This window comes from Etheostoma cragini, chromosome 11, assembly GCF_013103735.1.
Source record: "Etheostoma cragini isolate CJK2018 chromosome 11, CSU_Ecrag_1.0, whole genome shotgun sequence".
NCBI lineage: Eukaryota > Metazoa > Chordata > Actinopteri > Perciformes > Percidae > Etheostoma > Etheostoma cragini.
Genome location: NC_048417.1, coordinates 13,113,850 through 13,134,083, shown reverse-complemented (window position 1 = coordinate 13,134,083; position 20,234 = coordinate 13,113,850). Strand labels below are relative to the sequence as shown.

Below are 20,234 nucleotides of genomic sequence, written 5' to 3'. Positions count from 1 at the left end.
GCATTAAATATTCCTTTCTAAGCACAACTGCTCCAGCTTTACAGTAATTACAATGTATTTCACTGCATGCTAAATGTGTTGTTTTAGATTTATTTAAAACTGTTTGTTAAAATGACAGCACAGTAGTAAGTAAATATTTCCATAGTCACCAATTAGGACACTGAGGTCAACTCGGCTGTACTTTTTTTCTTTTGTCAATCAAGAAGGGAGTTAATATTTGTCAATAATAAAAGAATGAAATGTATATATATATATATATATATATATGTGATGTGTATTTTACATGCTGATTCTGATATTTTAGACAAAATACTTGATTTGTGTTGGATTCAAGCTGGCAAAAAAAAAATCTAGGAAACAATATCTTTTTTTCTGGTAGGTTCGAGAATGCTTTGAAGCAGCATTTAAACCATTTTAAGAAATTAAATTGATAGAAAATGTAACTGTTAACCTACCAATAAAATATGAAAAACTGATTTGAATCGATTACTTTTGCAGTCTGTTATAAACTGTCCAATGGTGTGTTGTGTCTGTGGCACTTGGACTAATTACTTCACTATTTCTAAAAGCCCTTACCTAAACTTAAGTTTACTATAGGCCTATATCATTTAAGATAAAGTCACTTTGATTTCTTTTTTACCCCATGCAAAGATAAAGTATTTGTCTGTCTCTACTTCCTGTTGTTGGCACTCATCCCCAGGCCTTTTCCTTCCTAGTGAAGATCTAAAACTTATTTTAAAGGCTAAGTATTTTCTTCCTAAAACAGCACCGCAGTTTTAAACAAACACATCTCACATAAATGTGGTGCTTCACTATTATTCACGGCAGCAAGACGGCATGTGGGGGATTGACTTAAAATAAACTACAGTGCCTATGATCATGATGCACATGTCACACTGTGCAACAATGTGGCTCACTAGTGTATTTCAGCTTTTAGATAACAATGTGGCTATGTGACACAGAGGATTAAACTACATTAGGATTTAGCTCCACATGTATTATTAGTATAGGACAAAACAATTGTTGTGTTTTTGGGGTTTGTTCCTGGAATTTGATGACAATGAGACAAATATTGAATATCACCAGCCATCTTTCCTGCATTAGACATTAAACCTTTTTTATATTATATTATCGCACCTTGTGACTTTTTCCATTGCAGGGCATTCTTTCTTTTATTTCCAGATTATATTTACAAAAAAAATAAACACAAAGTTCACAGAGGATGTGCAGATGTCAGTCTCTGATGTGCAGAACTTTTAGGACCATATGTTACAGAGAGAATCCTGTCAGAGCTGTTCTATGATGCAAATCCATATTTAATGAGAGCAGATAAATGGATATATGAGCTAAGCCCTCCTCCCTGCCAAAAAACTGTTGCAAAGCTTTTTCTTTACATTAAGTTGTTTTATATATTTCAGGAAGTAAGGTATCTCATTTTCAGAAATGTTTTAAATTCAAAACTTTCTTTATTCATTCATCCATTATCAAATAAATAAAAAAAATGTCATCACATATTGTGTATTACGAAATGTAAGTTCCATGCGATGATGTACACTTTCTGAATAGTGCTAACTTTCTATTCTGAAAAGCCATGCAAAGCATTTTCAAGATTATGTCACACTTTTGCTGTATATTAGTATAACTTAACCTGTAAATCCAGAGTGCTCACAAGAGCATAATTTGAAGTTGCTCAACGAGATACTCTGGCATCGAGTAATGTTGCTCATTAACTACACCATCGTAGCTGTGCTGCACCAATCATATCAGTGTATCTGATACAGGCGGGCCACAGGCGAGCTAAACAGATGACAACAGTTTAGTCTACCAGTTAGCTCCGCTGGCAGCTAAGCGTATGTTGTGTTGTTGTTGTCAGTTGTAGTGGTATCCAACTGCGTGCAGTGAAATTTTCAAAGGCATGCTCTGTGCTGCCCCTCGAGATGTGCGACTTTCATTACTCAATGCCAGACTCTCAATCTTTCGGATTTGGGTCTGCATTTCCAGGCTAGTACAACGTAGGAGTTGCAGTTGAACTGGTTAAACTCCCTCCTATTTATTTTAATTTGTTTAAATAAACAAGTGTTCCTGCTTGAATATTTGTTGGCACTCTCCAGCTGTAACCCCTTGGATCTGTCACTATCTCTCCCCACAGTTCTAATGTCATGCTTATATTAACTGTATGCAGAAATTTGAGCCAGCCCTAATAAAAACAGAGATCTAAAATTGGTTAACTCATTTTTCTTTCTGTTGCATCAACCCTGCGCCATTTAAAATTCGATGGATCTGCATTATTTTGTCAAACACTGAGTGAGCTATGTGAGCCTTGCTTGCTTGATCTCAAATGCGTAAATGCTCCAAAAATTCAAGTCAGTCGTCTGATCCCCCAACACTGCCCTTTCTGCACTTCTATTACATGCTTTACGGTAGGCGCGCTTCCTGCCATAGAGCTGGGGCTGACCTCCTAACAAAGAACAGGTTCAATCTGCCTCCCCTCCCCCAACCCGGGAAGCTGATGAGGGTCACATGACCTTTCTAGACAGCACTGAGGAGCAATGGTAATATGTACGAGTGGGGGAAGGGCGCTGCGAGTCACACGCATGGATGTTGTAAGAGAACGGTCACACAACTTTTGTTGTGTCGTTATTAGGTTGGGGAAGCTCGTGTACAGCTTAGCTTGTACCAGGGGAATATCCAGTTGGGTATCTATTCGTCATTGTACTGTGGTATCCATTGACATATTGGACTTAGTTCCCTAAGCCCTGCTGCTTTATTTACACTGTACACAGAATAGGACTATCAGAGTCAGTCTGGAGTAAATGCTTTACTGTGTGTGTGTGTGTGTTTTACTTACTGTAACCCCCACCCACCCTCCCACTGTCTTCCTACCCTCCCCCTCTGCTGCCATCCACACAGGCTAGAGATACAGGAGTCTTCTGTTATGTCATAGCCTACAGAAATATTTTCCAAACAAAGCAAAGCAGAATGAAAAATAAGGGTTAGGGTTAGATTACAAAAACTATATATTCAGGTGCAAATGCTTTGGTTTAATGAGCAAAGCAAAGTAGATGTAGCAGTTGACACAATGGAGCTCCATTGATCCATACCGTATACAAGCTGCTACAAAAATGCTGTTCATGTAGCCTATCACACTTGTTACTTGAGTCAAGACCATTATGTCAAGACACATTGTATAAGAAAACCATTTAACTTTAGGACAACACCCAACACATTCTCACTCCCGTCACGTCAAAAGCGATGCTAGGGCAGGTGCCTTTGGCGTTTGTTAGTGACGCAAAAAGTAGCCTTTGGCGTCACTTTTTGACGCTCTGGGTCGGGCGTAACTTGTAATTGACATTCGGCACAAGAACGGGACAGTAAGGTTTAGGAAAAGATCGTGGGTGGGGGTCTTGGGTATAGAGGATCCGTGATACCTCTCGCTACTGTTGTCACTCTTAATACTACGTCATCTCACAGTGGCGTGGTCGAGCTGCTGTTATGCCTGGTATGCTAAAGGATCACTTTTGCGGCAGTATCCGACGCTGAGAGCCACCGACCGAGGGTCAGTATTATACGAGTTGGTAGTGAGAACGGGCTGTTTAGGAAGCTGCATTGTTTCCCCCCCCCCCTTCGTAATCAAATTCCTTTAACAGAACAGGGGGAGGGAGAGAAGTCAGGTTAAAGCAGACAGATGTCATAGATTCAAGGGTTGAGGACAGAGGTCAAGGGTTGGTGACCTGGGCATCCAACACACTCGCCTTCCCCTTCCTCCCCCTCCGGCACAATGGCAGGCATTGACTTTACAATGCTTTTTCCCTACAGTGACATTTAAATCCTTTTATGATACAGTTTTTAAAAATCCTGCTCAAGTTGCAGATTGCTCAGAAGCTACATGTTTATCAGTATTTTGTCCTGTTTCATTTTTAGATGATAAAATCCAACCAAAGGTTTGAAATCAATAGGCCAAAGTTCAAAGTTCAGATGTTAAATGGTGAATTGTTATTTACAATTTTTATAAAGATCAAATAAACAAGATATTACATATTTATTATATAACGTAAGAAGTGCTGATTGGCTAATTTTGTATGTCCTTTACATAATGTAAATTAGACATATCCAGACAGTGTGTTAAAATGGTTAACGCTGGTGTAGAAGATGAATAGAGGTCTACAGCACAACATCACAGATGGGTTTCCATGGAGACCATTGTATGAGTTTCAATCTACATTGTATTAATTTAGTGAGTCAACAAGATAGCACAATGGTGGAGAGTTGTGCAACAAATCCTTTACCCCCCAAATACCCCAATATTTACTTTATTTATTTATTTAATCCCACTGTTGTGCTGATAATAACCCCATTCATTTTTGGGATGTTTGTAGTGGAGCCTAATGGACTGTGGAAAAGTCAACTGAAATATGTTCATGCCTCAAACAATTTGTATATGTGATATTATTTGTTTACCTGACATTCTAGCCCAAAGTATTCCTTTGATTTATTTTTTAAAGTAAATGTAAGTTATGTGTTGAGCTACCTCAAAATAGATTTATAGAAACCAGGCTGTTGAGCTTTGCTAAAGATAAAGGGCAGGGTAAGTTTTCAGTTCAGAACCCGAGGGTGTTAGAAAACATTCCTGCTGTATGATTTTTACCCAGGAGAATCTCACAGGAGCTGTGATGTCCCAGCGACACCATATTGTTTGCTTAAAGGCCGGGAGATGGACATGTCCGCTGTGCAGTGTGATCACTGATTGTAGCCTCCTGCTTTGTCATACCAACATGATGCTGTGTAATGGACCTCCACTCAGCTAGACACCCACTGCTGCATTGTGACATGTCGCTCTAGATAAGCACTCTCCTGACCTCCAGGTTCAGGGGATAACATTTGAACAAGGCTGTCATGGTTCTCGTTTTTCCCTCTGGAAATAAGTAATGATGACAACAAGAAACCTAGTGATTTACACGTGGCTGAGAATGACGGGGTGGTTGTATAACAGACAGGAAAGAACAAACTGTGTTATCACACATCCTGATAAAAGTCATTCATATGGAGATGTCAAGCACCTTGTGGTCGGATATGTAAAATGATTCAGAGAGCACTACCACCTGTTAATATTTCCTTTCCAAATTAGGGCATACCCTAAAACATGAAACAAATCCCACTTTATTATGTAAGAGTTGTGTGCATGTGTCTGTATGCAAATTTAACTATTTTAGTGTATTTGAACCATAGACCGTTAATATTAATATGCAGGCAATGATTTGAACGCATGTGTGTGTGTGTGTGTGTGTGTGTGTGTGTGTGTGTGTGCATGTGTCTGTATGCTAATTCATTTAACTGTATTAGTGTATTTGAACCATAGACGGTTAATATTAATGTGCAGTCAATGATCTGAACGCATGTGTGTATATGTGTGTGTGTGTTTGTGTGTTTGTGTGTGTGTGTGTGACAGACATAAAGAAAATGAGATTTCATTGGGTTTCAAGATGTGTTCTATTTTCCATCATCTCTTATAATTGTTTGTCTCAGACAAGAGCACAAAATCCTCCTGATAAATTCCCCATTGTTGGGTATTAATGCTGGATCATCTCCTGGAAAATATTGTGAGAAAAGAGGAAGTGAAAGAGAGGGAGGGAGGGAGAGGTGTCAAAGCACTTGTCTGGACCTTAAAAATAATCTGTGGACACATTGCCATCTAGTGGTGTAAAATGGTACACTACCTATTGAAAATCATTGAGATTGTCCTCATTCGGATAACATAGTGTTTGTCTTTTTACGGTATACAGAGTTGAAATCCCTGCTGTTTCATAACTCCCTCATCCTCGTCTCCTCTGTGTCTATTCATTATATTTAATCTGGAAATAAACACACATCACAAAAAAGGGGCAGTTATGATCATCTGGCCTGCTGACAACCACCAAGGGATGCTCAGCTGTCAGTCAACCATCACTGTCTAAACTGAAGCAAATATGTAACTTCAGCTCTGAGTGGGTGGTTTATATGTGAATAACAGCTTGTACTGGACTATCATTCTCCATCATTTGCACAACGCTGCATTGTTTTGCGTTGGGGTGACAGAAGGAACATATTTCCTGCCGGCATCTATTTAGAAGTCCTCCGAGCCAAGTAGGTTTTTCCAACCCCATATACAAGATAAATATTTTCACAAGGAATGTTAGAAATTCTTGTGAACACACCAGGAGTGAATAGACTTGAAATTATGAATAGACAAAAGAATGACTGTCTAGCAGACTGTTTTTATTTATTTTATTTTATATCTATCAGTGAGACAGCCTATTTAGAGATATTTTCCACATAATATATTTTATTAGTTTCAAGACATAACAACCCACTCATGGTTCACCTAAAAGGATAGCAATGTACAGTATCACAGGAATAAAGGCATAACTCAAGATATAAAAGAGCAACGTCAAGTCATTGACCAAATCAGACACAATATATACTGTAGAAAGCACATCCAAATTAAGAAGCATGCAGAAAATGACAGGAGGAGATGCTGACTGATCTTTTTAATATTTTGCTAGTCTTGCCATAATATGTTACTTGACTTGGTAAAAGGAACAAAACAAGATTTCTGAACAAAAAACCTTTTTTAAATTGATTTGTCTGTGTGTGTGTGTGTGTGTGTGTGTGTGTGTGTCTCTCCCACTTCAAAACTGAGATTTCAAGAAGGAGTGGGGAGGGAAATGGATGAGTAAGGTAGATGGATGGAAGATACACGTTTAGTATCCGCTTAAAGGAGAAGATTAAGAGGGAGGTGGAGGTTTATGTGCACTATTTAAAAACAAAAACAATGTCAAACCTGCTTCCCTTGGACATTCTCAATACAGCTTTTAATATTTTTTGATGTTCGAGCAATAAACATATTTGGAAAAAAATATTTCTTAACCTGGCACGTGCTGATTTCTGTGTTTTCCTGCCTCTAACTTGGTGGATGAAACTGTCTGTTGGCATGATGTCATTTTTGAAGCGCTTGAAGACAAACCTCATGTTATATTTAGTATTGGCTGCTGATTAACTTGAAGCCATTTTCCTAGGATTGCTATCACTTTGGAAATTAGATCATAGCATGTGCAGATTAAGCAATGATAACATCATGTGTGGTGGAATTATAGACTCACAACATTGGCTGTGATCGAATGGCAGATCTTTGAACTTTCTGCTCTGACGGGTTGACGAGTGTCAACCTGTTCTGAAGCAGGGGAAATGTGAAAATACGTTAGAGGTGCAAACTATTAGAAAGATCTATGTGCCTATTTATTGTTTGTACAATGTATACTGATTGTGTCCATGATTAAAACAAACATTAACAACATCTCTAGATGTTTATATTCAAAATCACACTAAATGTATATAAAAACATCCACATTTTAACTGCACTTCCAGTGCATATTACTTCAGTTATCCATGTTGAAATACTTCCTCCATCCAAGCTAATCTCTTATTCTTTTGTTTTCTAGTGTTCACAACAAAACGTGGTTGTCTCCTGTGATCCGGGTGGCCTCTCATCAAAGGTGTGAACCATGAGTCCACCTGCACCTTAAAGCATCAAAGATACTCAAGTGTTTGATCACTGTACACCTTCTTTCTCAGGAGCATGCCGGCTGAAAACCGATACTAGTGTGTTATCTTTTGAGATGCCTTTTATCAGATCTTGTGATAGAAACCCACATTTCTGCAGCTCTAGGATTGCAGCCGGTCCCTCGCCACAGCAGCATATCCAGGCATCTGTCAGAATACAAACTAAAGAGGGAGTGAAGAGTCTGCAATGTAACCAATGGTGTTGTTGAACAAAACTATAAGGAATATATATATATACACTACCGGTCAAAAGTTTGGGGTCACTCACAAATTTCCCTTGGACTCCATTATAGACAGAATCCCAGCTGAGATCAGTTGCCTTGTTTTTTCAAACCAGGGCAGCAGTTTCCAGATTACATAATGTGCTTGCATAATTGCAAAAGGGTTGTTTAATGTTTTCTTAGTTAGTTTTTTAAAATAATATCAGATTAGTAAATAAAATATACCTTTGGAACATTGGATGAATGGTTGCTGATAATGGGAAATGTAGATATTGCATTAAAGATCAGCCCCCCCACCCAGATCAGCTGGTATCCTGTCTATAATGGAGTGAAATGGAAATTTGTAAGTGACCCCAAACTTTTGACCGGTAGTGTATAGATATGTTGTCAGTTCCTGTTTAGCACTGAACCTGAGTATATTGAGTGGCTAGTCTATATCCACGACATTCTGCTTCCGGGATTAGGGATTCTCGCCCCCAGAAATTTTGCTGAATTTCACAAATTTAGGCTGGATATCTGTTGCCTTGGGCTTCTAAATTCCGGTTCATTTATGAGGACTATGGTTAACCTTTTCTCAGATCTCTGCAGGGGAAATTGAGACAGCTACTTGGACTATCTGTCCACTCTGAGTTTTCTGTCACACGACTAAAACAACCTTTGAACGTACACGTTCCTCAAAAACAAGTTCCTTCCTGAGGCTATTTTGCATCGGCACCGTACAGCGCTTAGCGCTTCCCAGAACAATTGTGATTGGTTTAAAGAAATGCCAATAAACCAGAGCATGGTTTTCCATCCCAAAATGCTTTGTGGACTTGCCAGACCTTCCTTCACAGCGCTGTTGAGGAAGGTCTGGCTATGCGAGACTTTTGATTGGCTGATGTTCCGTTTGTGAAAAGGGGCAAATTAAGCCTAAAAATTGGGGTATGAAGATAAGAGAAAGGTTACAATAAAGGGCAGTGTTGAGTATTTGACTGGAAATTAGAGTTTAAAAAGCAGCGTTGAGCCACTTGTTTGTGTTCAAATATTTGTTAAATTTCAAGCAACATCTTCTAAACCACATCACATGAAGTCATAAAGACTGGATGCGCCATACAGGAAAGAACTGTATGCTTTGTTGTATACACATTTTATTAAATCATGAGCACGTCTCTGTAAATCCTGGTCTATTTACATAGGTAAACACATGTTGTCAATGGTGACTAATTGAAAAACACAGGTGTGATTTAATGCAGTGATGTGATTTAAAGATGAAATCCAGTCAGACAAACATTCCCTCTCTAGATAGCTTTACAGTCTGAATTCACAACTGGCAGAGGCCTTTCCCAGTCAATGAAAGCATGGCGTCAGAGGGGTACGTGTCCCACAGACTGCAGGAGACATCAGGACCGCACACAGACAGTGTGTTTCCTCCAATGCACACAATAAAAAACCCACCACACATGGCTATAATAAGCCAACAAATTAAGCCATTATACTGTTTTTAAGGTACACAGACATCCGTGTTTAAATATTTTAAGAGTGGCAAGGGATCTTTCTCACCCCGAGTAACATTGTGTGTCTGAGACCACCAGGGAAATGATCACACATCCATCTTATCAATGGTGAGCTGTGTGATGGTTTGTATGATAAATAGCCATACTTTTGCAAAACTACGACAGGCCAGTGCTCTCATTACAGCCGTCTGCTTACTCTCATCAAGCCGGGTATTGAGTATTCATGAATGACATGAGATTTTGTGTCTGATGGGAATTTTGTGTTTTGATTTCATAATCCCCATCACAGAGATGGCATCTGCTGTTTAGAATGTGCTAAAATGGTCACATTGCAGTTACGGTTGAGGCATGGGTCGAACTAGTTTGGCACATTGCTTAATTGGCCCCCGGCAAGATGGCGACTTAAGCCAAATGTAATGATGGTGTGCAAATGTGTGTTCACTCCCACTCTGCACACTGTTTAAGAGCAACATCTATAAAACTTCATTATGCTGCTGCTGTAATGGGGTTGAGGGAAGTACTCCATGAGCTGACAAAAGCAGGAGTGTCTTGTAAACCCTCGAGGGAACTTTCTAATTAAATACTCACTCTTTAACTCCAATAAATACAGAGGATTTCAAGCTTTTCCTATATGTCATATTTTCTCCGTACCTCAGGCCAGAAGTTGAGAGTCCAACTTGAGGAATTTAGTCAGGATGGTTTTAATAGTTCTCCGAGTAGATTTGTTTTTCCAAGCTACTGTTAAACTGGGAGGTGAGAGGTAAAAGGAAAGGGCTTCCCTGGGATGTTGGCAAGCTTCACGATGGCCATATGGTGAGGGTTTGATAGAGAAAATCTGGCTCCTCCACATTTCTGACGAGTTGTGTCATGAGTAGATGGCGGTAGAGCTAACCCTTCTGCTTAGTAGACAGGTGTGTACCTGGCTTTCCATTCTTATGAAGTCATGAGCTGGTACTCTGCCAAAACACTAACACTGAATGAAAGGAGGGGCAGGAGCAAATAAATAAATAATTAAATAAATACGCACAAGATTTTTAGGACACATATTTGTTTTTTTCATTTTCCTCGGCCCAAAAGTAAATTCATATTAATCGTTTGTCATTTACCTTTAACTAAGATCTCTGAAAGCAACGTTTGTATTAAAGGACACCACCAAGGAAGCAAAATTAAAAGTTCTTTTTTGTTCTGGAGCTTTCTAAAAATGTAACACTGATGATGTAATCGGGGTCATCACTGACTTGACATGACACTTGAACTGATTATCAGAAAGTCTGCATTACAAACTTGACGTGTGGAGTGGGGATTAAGGAGGCAGGGGGCCAGCTAATGAAGGACGTTATGGAGGTGCATTATGAGAAGTGTAAGATGTCCATACAAGGGAACTAATGGTCAGAATGCCTTGGCCTCTGCTGCTCTAATGTTTACCTTGCATTCTTTAATTTGTCTCTTTTGAGTCCCCCAACTTTATGCTTGTGAAACACTAAGTTGCTGTAGTACCTCTTTAATTAGAGTTAGATCTTCAACTTATTAGGTGTAAGTAAGGAGGATAGATAGATAGATAGTTAGATAGATAGATAGATAGATAGACAGATAGATAGATAGATAGATAGATAGATAGATAGATAGATAGATAGATAGATAGATAGATAGATAGATAGACAGACAGATATATAGATAGATAGATAGATAGATAGATAGATAGATAGATAGATAGATAGATAGAAATTAAATGTTAAAAAAACAAGTACAAAAAAACTAACTAATTAATAAACTACAACATAATAAGTCAGAGTTACACTGGACAACATGCCTGCACATTAGTACTGCATGAAGTAATCACATTATAATCACTTATTTCTATTTATACTGCAGCTCATTATGGCTCAAGTTGATTATAGATCATGATTTTCATTCATACATCCTTTTCTTCCTCCTTGTAGGTCTGCTCACTGAACAACCTGCCCATGCTTTGAATGTGTAGGTGTGGGACTATGCAGCAGTCTACCTGCTTCAACGCTCCTGGTGTCTGTCAGTCACCACGCGATCCTCCAATCGCAGGGCACACGAGCCCGTGACTCCTCCCCAGTGTATAATTGAAGTTTCTTTAGTTTCTCCGGCGGAGCCTGCACGCAGTATTGTCCGATCCGTGGAGGGATTAAATACACAACCTCGGGACCATGTTTTCTAGGAGCCTGAACGTGTGTGTGACCCTGTGTTTATGGATTACAACGTTAATGAGCCCGGGAAGTGTGTCCGCGAGGAAGCAGGACGACTCTTTCTTCACTGCCAGTATTTACCGAGCAAGATGCGCCTCGAGATGCCTCAGCCTGCACATCACTCGCATCTCGGCTTTTTTCAAGCACTCTCAGGTACGAGCATGTGGTCACAGACACTCAAACTTCTGGCGTTAAAAATTAGGAATAAACACCGTGTTGCATCATTTAATAAATATGTGCTAGTGGAATCCTTCCAACATAAGTCAAACCTGTTTCTCTTGAGCCCTTAGTGAAGAGAGACAGGAGCAGGTCACTAATGGTGCTGCTGAGATAGGCTACTACTTACTTGTGTTTTCTGTCACTGACAAGGATATTAGACCCTTTTAAATGGAAAGTGTCACCAAAATAAACACACCAGTTGCTGAAGCATTTAATGTGATGGTTTGAGTTGCTTGTAAAGTTGCCACTTATGTTGTAGCTTATATTATGGGTTGTGTAGAGAGGGACACTTGGAAATGTATCTAATTAACCAAATTCAGTATTTTTTAGACTGAAGGATGATGGACGCCTTTCAGTGGAGTCGGCTTCCATTAATCCCTGGAAAATGAGACACCCGTTTCTGTGGTGCAAATGTGACGGACTCCTGTTGTGACTCTATAGTGTTACTTTTCTGTTGCCCACTTATTTATAGGGAATCTCATGCATACAACACAGCCTATATTCATACTGAGAATTGCGCACTAGTGTCCCCACAAATCATGTTGTGATGCAGACCTTGCTTGGAGTTACTATAAATTAGCTGTATTCTTGGGATGATTTGGTATGTGGTGTTAGAAGTAGTTTTTCACCCTCCACTGGACACACTGTTCTCTCCCAGGACTCCTAGAGAAAAGGACTGGTCACTGATCCTTCTACCCTCTTGTGCCTTTTCACCAGCTATCTATCTGGTGACTGCCTTTATGTTGATTTAATTTGCATCTGCATGACATGTCTTTCTCAAGGTGCATTAATCAATCCGTAATTTTTAGAAAACATTGTGGAGTAATTAGGTCTAATGAATCAACATGGTGCGTTGCTTGTTTCTCTGTCACCAATTAACCTTCCTTTGAAAGCACTTATCGATCTGGTAGTTCTTAATGCATGTCTGTGGGACACAGAGACCTACTGCTAGAATCCTGGCAATTGTATTAAGGGGGAATACACCTGGGGTGAGTGAAGATTGTCGTTAACTGCAAACAAAAAATAGCAGTGCTGTGCATCCAAAGACACAGATTGAAAACAGTGTTTCTTAATTCACAACTTGGCAAACAGTGTTGGGTATTTGTTTTGAGAACAATCCAAGGGTATATTGCTGCTCTGGGTTACAAAATTGTGGAAAATTAGTCACCAGCTGACAGAGAAGTCAAATAACTGAAGTCTCACCTCTAATGAACAGCTAATAATCTATATAATTGACTGCAGAGCCTCGAAGCCGGAGGCAGCCTCTTTCACTGAGGGGGGGGGGGGGGGGGGGGGGGGGGGGGGGGGGGGGGGGGGGGGGATGAGAGGGAGGTGTTTGTCTAAAGTGAGGAGCCTTTTTGTGGTCAGTGATAAGCAAGGTTGCTTGAGCGAGCTTGTTGGTCTAAGAATAGAAGGCAGTTGTTGATAATCTGCAAGGACTATCTTATGCCCTGTGTTCTCAACCGTCCTTTCATGTGAAAATGGGGGGTCTGCTCAGCTGCAAAAACATATGGCTCTCCTCCCCCCTGCCCTCTACCCCCTGGCCCTGCCAATAAATGCCAGCATCACACCTCATAGGCATGTAGAGAATACACTCACTGAGCTACTGATGCCGCTCCTCCGAGGTCACCTTCCTGCTAAATGCTGGCGCCCAATTCTGCTAAATGTGATAAGCTTTAATGTACTGTTGCCACAACACTGGAGCGTGCTAAGTCAGCACAACCTACAGGTGGATCGCCTTCCTCTGCCAGATCTTATTACAGCAACGTGCCGACAGGCAGCAGCTCGGAGCTCCACTCCAGTGATTGAGACGACAGACCTCTTAATTCAACTCGGACATCCTTCAGGGGTCATTTAATACCCGATAGGAAAACCAAGACATACAACACTTTACATTTTAATGGAAATGAAATGCCTGGGCTGTATGTCAAAGCACTGACATTTGCCTACTGTTTCTTAATATTTTACTGTGTCTACTCAATATCTAGTAATCTATATGGGCCACTACTTATTTTGGTCATGGTACAAGAGATAATTTGTCCCCTTAACACATTTTGCAGCTGGAATTTAAGGCTCCTGTTTTTCATATCAATTTTAAGATGATCATTCTGTGAATACTGGAACAACACTTGGAGAATTTAGCACTTTCAGATGTTCCGAACACCCACTCGTCTTTCCTTTTTATGTGGCTGCAAACGGAGGACAAATGAGAGACTTTGTTTTAATTTTAGCAATTGTGAATTAGTGTGAAATGGAAACAAGCATGGAGTTGCAGAGTGAAGAAAACCCTCGGGTTACCCATTGGTTGGCAGATTTATAGCTACTGCAGATCTATTGATGTAATAGTGTTTCCAAATTGAGATTTATTGACATTTTACTCCACATTTGGGGAACTTGTCACCCCTGTACAATAGACAGACGGCAACACCCAACCATAAATATTAGCCCCGGACACTTTAAAATATTAAGAGTGGGCTGGGAGTCGTGTGGAATAATGTATTCCGAAAACATCAACCTTGTAGTGGATTATTTATGTGGAGACCTGTGAAGCCAAAACAAGGTGTGTCCATGAGGTCTTGTTATTACATTCAGTCATTCATTTCTAATGTGCTGCACGGTAAAGTCTAAGCATCAAGCTTGAGAGATTTGTGTTTTAGGCGTAGGGAAGAAATAACATTGGAAAGTAGTTTTTCTGTGTCCCCTTGTTTTCGCCTTTGATATTAAGTAACCTGCGGTGGAATCAAACCACAGCCAGTGCTCGTCTCATGTGTGGAGCTTTTCATTAGCAAAGACAGCGGATGAATAGAGGTCTATGTAGCTTGACCTCACCTCTCAGTAAGTGCTTTTAAACCATGACAGTCCTGTCTTTAAATCTCAGCCTCCAGTGCTGTTACACCCTGAGCTACCTCATTTGGCAAATAGCCTTCATTCCTAAGTGGGGACAGCTTTACACCAGTGTTGTTTGAGATTTCTGAAACACCCTTTCATGTTAACATTGGATGTGCACTGGCCACATTAGTTCACTTTCAGAGCCCCTGTTAAATAATTCAGTTAAAGTGAATAATTGATGAGCATAATGACCACAACCCTCACACCCACTCAAATCAAAGCCCAAATCTTGGGGCCTTTTATTTTAGTGCTGCATATGTGCCCTTAAGGATCAGTTATTTTGGTGTTGCCTGTGGACCAGTGGACTGTCAAAGGACACACTTTGAAGTTCTGTCTCTTGTTAACTTAGCCAGAAATGAAGGTCTCATAGACCAGCAGTATTGTCCCAGTAGTGTAAAGCTGGAAAACATATTGGCAAGATAAGAAAGAATTCAAACACAATTCCCTTGTGTAATCTGAGATCCATTTAATCCACATGAGAAGCAAAAGGTGGAAGGCATTTACAAAGCAAAAGGCATTTACAAAAGGTGGAATGCTATCCTCAAAGATAAAAGGTGTTTTTGTCCATGTTCCTCTCAGTTGTCTAGACAATACAACACACCCCTGACCACCTGCTCTGTCTTCTCAGCTGACAACAGCCATAATGTATCTTTGTGATAAATCCCCTGTTTACATGACTCCACCGGTGTCACTAACAAAGCAGAGAGTACAACTTAGCCCCACATTCATATACCGCTGTCTGGTATCCTCTCCTCGACCCCATCACACAGGAGGATATCTGGAAAGCATTCATCCGCTGGAGTCCTTGACAGTCCTCAGCACTGCATAATGTTCAGACTGCAGAGGAATGTCATGGTGAGTCAGAGGGATGAAGTTCTGACCTATAATTATTCCCCCATTGGTCCCTGACATGGTGGGGTCAGGCCTGGACAGCTGGGGCAACATCCTGCTGAGCTTCTCTTCTACAGTGATGCTGTCACACAGCAAAATTAGCTCCTCTGTGGATCTGGCCCTATCGCCAATGATGGATGGGCGAAGAAAGGTGTCAAAACAGGATTGAGAAATTAGAACATGGTTTAGAGTTGTGACAATCTGTATAAATTATCCAGAGGCACTGGCTGCCAGTGTAAATGTCAAGGTTTTATTTACGGCAAGTCACCAATGGGGGATATTGCTAGGTTGGATTGATAATTTATTATAAATTACCGAAGTCCACAAGAATTTTAATCATGGGATGATGACTAGATGTACTAGTGTGGAATAATTCATATATTAATCAACATTCAGTCAAGCAGATTGACGGAGCACTACTACACAGAAAAGGGCAGAAAACTTGCTAATGCACTCTCAGCTCTTCAGCCAAATTAGCACTTATTTCTACTTCTCATTTGTTAACAAAAGGAAACAACTATTCCCAGTCTCCTTGGCGCTAAGGTTCTTTTTTTTTTTTTTCATCTGTATCTGCAGTTTTTTGTTGTAGAGATTCTCCTAATACATGACTATACAGTCATGGATTCCTTTGAAGCCATTTGACCATTATCCTTGACACTAAAAGCACAGCACTTACTGGTACTGGATGTCAAATTAAACCCTTTAATGATAAGTTCTCTCCTAAGGTCTCATGGGAAATTTCTTCTGGATTACATTGTTGGAAAAGGCTTTGAACTTGACATTGAACTTAAGCAGACTTTTTGCCTGCAGACCCCTAAAGTTTGGCTGGATCCTACGGCTACGTTGATTTCATGCAGAGGTGCAGGAAACATCCAAAAGTGAAGCTCAGATTCAAGCCATTGTCTACAATGATATTTTTATCTATGAAGCTCAAAACTCAGAGCCTTTGTTGAGAATATTTGCATTTGATTTTGTATCACTTAATTAAAGGTGTAGAAAACAGGTGGACAAAATATCTGCTATTTCAATGTTTTTATAACATCAACCCAAATGTCATTTTCTGATACACATCCACATGATCACATCCAAACATTTAATCTCTTTCATGTTGACCAACTTGTCATTTTATTCTGAAGCATTAGCCTTGCCCTTGCCATTCAAGCACAATTATGTTTGCAGAGGATGACAGCATAATTCCTCGCCCTAATGGAGTTCAGGAAATGACCACTTGCACAAGCCATTTACCCCCCACTGGTCTTTCGCCTGACAACTCCCAATATTTACACGTAGATGACATCTACGCACTATTAAGACCAAATGTTTGCCTTGTTGAAGCACACAAGGTGGCACTTCCATGGCAATTAGAGGAAATTCGCACTATCTGCAGTCTACACAGGATTGCTGCCATCAGTTCTCGCCTCAGTTACCTTGGGGACGTCTGTTGAGAGATCAAACGGGTCCCCAGAAAAGCTGAGGTCACCATGCTGCTGAGTCTGCAGGCCCCTGGCCCTGGTGCCAGTGACCCCTCTTTCCTGCTTAGGTTACATGCTCTCAGCATGCAAAGCTGATTCTTTGAAATGTGTCTAACGTTCACATCATTGTTACTCCAAAAGGCCTTTACTTAAGGGAAAGTTGTATTAAGATGTAATAATAGAAGAAGAGAAACTCATAGCCACATTTGATGAATTGATAACCAAATGTACTTTTTCTGATGTATGATTAAATTTTCCCTTCTCTTTTACAGAATAATGGATCCTTGGTGTGGTGCCAGAATCACAAGCAGTGCTCCAAGGTAGTGTGGTTTTCCATCTTGCCTGAATGAAACACAAGCCCCATACATGCTTCATTATAAGAGGATATTACGACATAAAGTGTGTGAATCACGACAGGGCTAGTTTTGTCATGCCTGCAGGAATGACATCGAGAGCTGATACTTTCATGAAAAAAACTCTTTTCAGCTAGTCCTTACTTCTGCCTCCATTGGTACTTATTGGGGTACAATTAAATCCAACTAAATATAAAATGTTAAATTTAATGTATTTGACTGAAAGCAGATTTGTGAACGCAGATTTATGTTTTTCCTACTTTATTTTCCTACCTAATTTTAGTAGGATGTATCACACTACGCCTCCCGCAGGGCTTGTTTGTGTTTTGTGCCCTGTCCCAAAGAAGGTTGATACAAAGCTGGTGTCGACAGCTCCTATGAAAAGATGGCGCTGACATGTTCTATCAGACTCTCCTGGAGCTGCTGACAAGGTCCTCAGAGATGTGCCGTATAGACTCTAGACAGAGAACACTACAGAGCTGAAACAAGGATGAAGCTGCGCTAGCCAAGTAGAAATCTGAACAATGCTCTCTGTAGCTGTCCGAGGCTCTCACCTCTTCACACACAGACCGTCAAACCAGGATTTATTACTGTTTGCCCATAAGGACTCAAAGTAGGGCATAGACAACACATATAGTATACATTGTCTGAATAAAATACAAGAAGTAGGGTATTGTCATGGTGACAAGTTAGATAGTGCTAGCATGTGTTTATTGCTTTTTCTCAAAAGTCCACGGACCTTGGTGTGCATAGACGAATACATGCTGAGAATTTGGAGCAATGATGGTGATTAATTGAAAATTCAAGAAAATGCAGATTTTTTTCCCTGCGTATGCTTACTTAACACGGCCTCACATTTGGTGTACATATTAATCACAATCAGAGTCTAGTTTCAACTGCCTCGCAAAATGACCCTTTGTGTTTGATTTCGAAATTCTTCTTTTGAATTTCAAATTGTTTCCTTGGCAACTTGCATATAGCCTGGGATACAGCAAAACCATTGTTCTTTGTGCGTACAGCTGCAAATGTATAGGTTACGTACTTCCCTGACCCAACCTTGCATATGTTTACAACAATATTTAATCTCTTTAATCTGTACTGAATGTGTATTATTTAGTTTAAATTCTAAACTGTTATATTGTTTTATTTCTATGATTAATTCCTATTATTTAAGTCTAAGCAATAATTTAAGTGTCTCGAGGGAGGCAACACAATAACCTGTCCCTTAAACAAAAACTGTGGTAACGAATATGTCAGTTATATTATCTTAAACCTTCTGTGACATGTTTTTAGAGTTAATGTAAAAGCACTTGACTCAAACGTCTTTTGTATTCACCATAATGCTGTGAAACTTGTTTCTCTCCTTTCCACAGTGATTGCCAACATTGGCTCTTGGCACTAGTCATTCCCCAGTCTTTCGACAGAGTTTTATGTTTGAAAAAGGCTTTTGCTGGCTGTGAGTCCAGCACAGCATACTGTTTTCATAATCAACTAGCTAAAATTTGCTGAAACTCAACAACTGTCCCAAAACTCTTTAATAGACTCCTTGTTTTTCCTTGTTATAACAAGCATGTCCATTAGCACTTCTTTATCCTACTGGTAGGTTGTAAATAAATGAGGCTGGATATGATGTAAGCCCCGTAAAAATAACGATATACTTGTGTTACTGCTGCACAAATGTGGTGTTCTTCTGCTCTGCCATTCAAAGTTGTTTCAAGGGCTCTCTGAATTTAATTAATTTAATTGTATCCAACGTTTTAGGTTCAGCCATTCAAGAAGCGGGCCGGAGCATAGTGCTGAAGTTTAATTTGCAGCCAGAAGTCAATATTTTGTTAGCAAACACCACCACACTTCATTTCCACATCAATGACTCCAGTGCACACTCAGGGCCTGTATGTAGTGTGTCAAAACACAGAGCTATTGTGGCCACTTTAACAATTGTACCAAATGGGCCCATGCTGTACAGTGGTTCCCTGTGAATAGCTCTACAGCCGCTGATTAGCCTCATCACTTCATGAACAGCACACAGTCATACAGATAGACAAAGGCAGTGGCTCCCAGGGAGTGCGTTAGGGCAGAAGGGCCTGTCCACCCAGAGCTCCGTTAAAGAACCTTAGAGAGCTGCCTGCCTGTGAGAGAATGTGAGGAAAGAGCTGCCTATTAATTTAGACAAAGATGCTGTGACCTCGTCCATCTGTCTTCGTTTAAGGAAATCAAAGCCTCCTGCTTCCATTTGTGAAGAAAAAGTCATCATGGTCATCTCATATGCAGTGTCCAGAGCCAGCCCCCCTCTTAGTGTCCCCATTGTCATGTTAATTAACCTGCTTGCCCTCTCTCCAGAGCAGAGCAGAGTGAGGTGGCAATTTGAAGAGCCGGGGAGTAATTATCATGCCATAACACTGGACCAGCAGACAAACTCCATTCACTGGGGAGAGCCCAGGAGAACAGACAGCAGGCATTTTTTTCTATGAGCTATTGTCATTAAGTCTCCCTACTGTTAGAGCTCCCCTCTTAAGAAGTTTGGATGTGTTCACTGAAAGTTTTCAAAACTCCAGGGTGTTTGCTTTTTCTGCTGGCGCAAAGAAAATAGATTTTGTGCTTGTGCATGGGAGACTGTGCAGAAGCAGCCAAGAAGCATTCCAAGTCAGAGAATGGCTGATATTAGCAGGGCTTGCTTTTCCCCCATGTGAGTGATCCAGGCTCCATATCAAATGCTAGGATTGACTTAAGGTAGCTACATACCATTCTACAACAAAGCGGTGCACTGCATTAATCAAACTTCTCTCAGGGAATGAAGGGAAGAAAGGACATACAGTGGGTACGGAAAGTATTCAGACCCCTTTACATTTTTCACTCTTTGTTTCATTGCAGCCATTTTCCAAAA

At 40.3% G+C, this 20,234-nt stretch overlaps 1 protein-coding gene across 1 annotated transcript in view; it reads left to right on the top strand.

Annotated features, from left to right (window-relative positions):
- The first annotated feature begins 11,402 nt into the window (after positions 1-11,402).
- LOC117952968 (anosmin-1) overlaps positions 11,403-20,234 on the top strand; it is a 39,233-nt gene continuing 30,401 nt past the window's right edge. The window contains exons 1-2 of the mRNA XM_034885643.1: positions 11,403-11,679; positions 17,270-17,317. Of these exons, the coding sequence (XP_034741534.1) occupies positions 11,488-11,679; positions 17,270-17,317 (240 nt within the window). The 5' untranslated portion in view covers positions 11,403-11,487. The remainder of the gene's footprint in view (positions 11,680-17,269; positions 17,318-20,234) is intronic.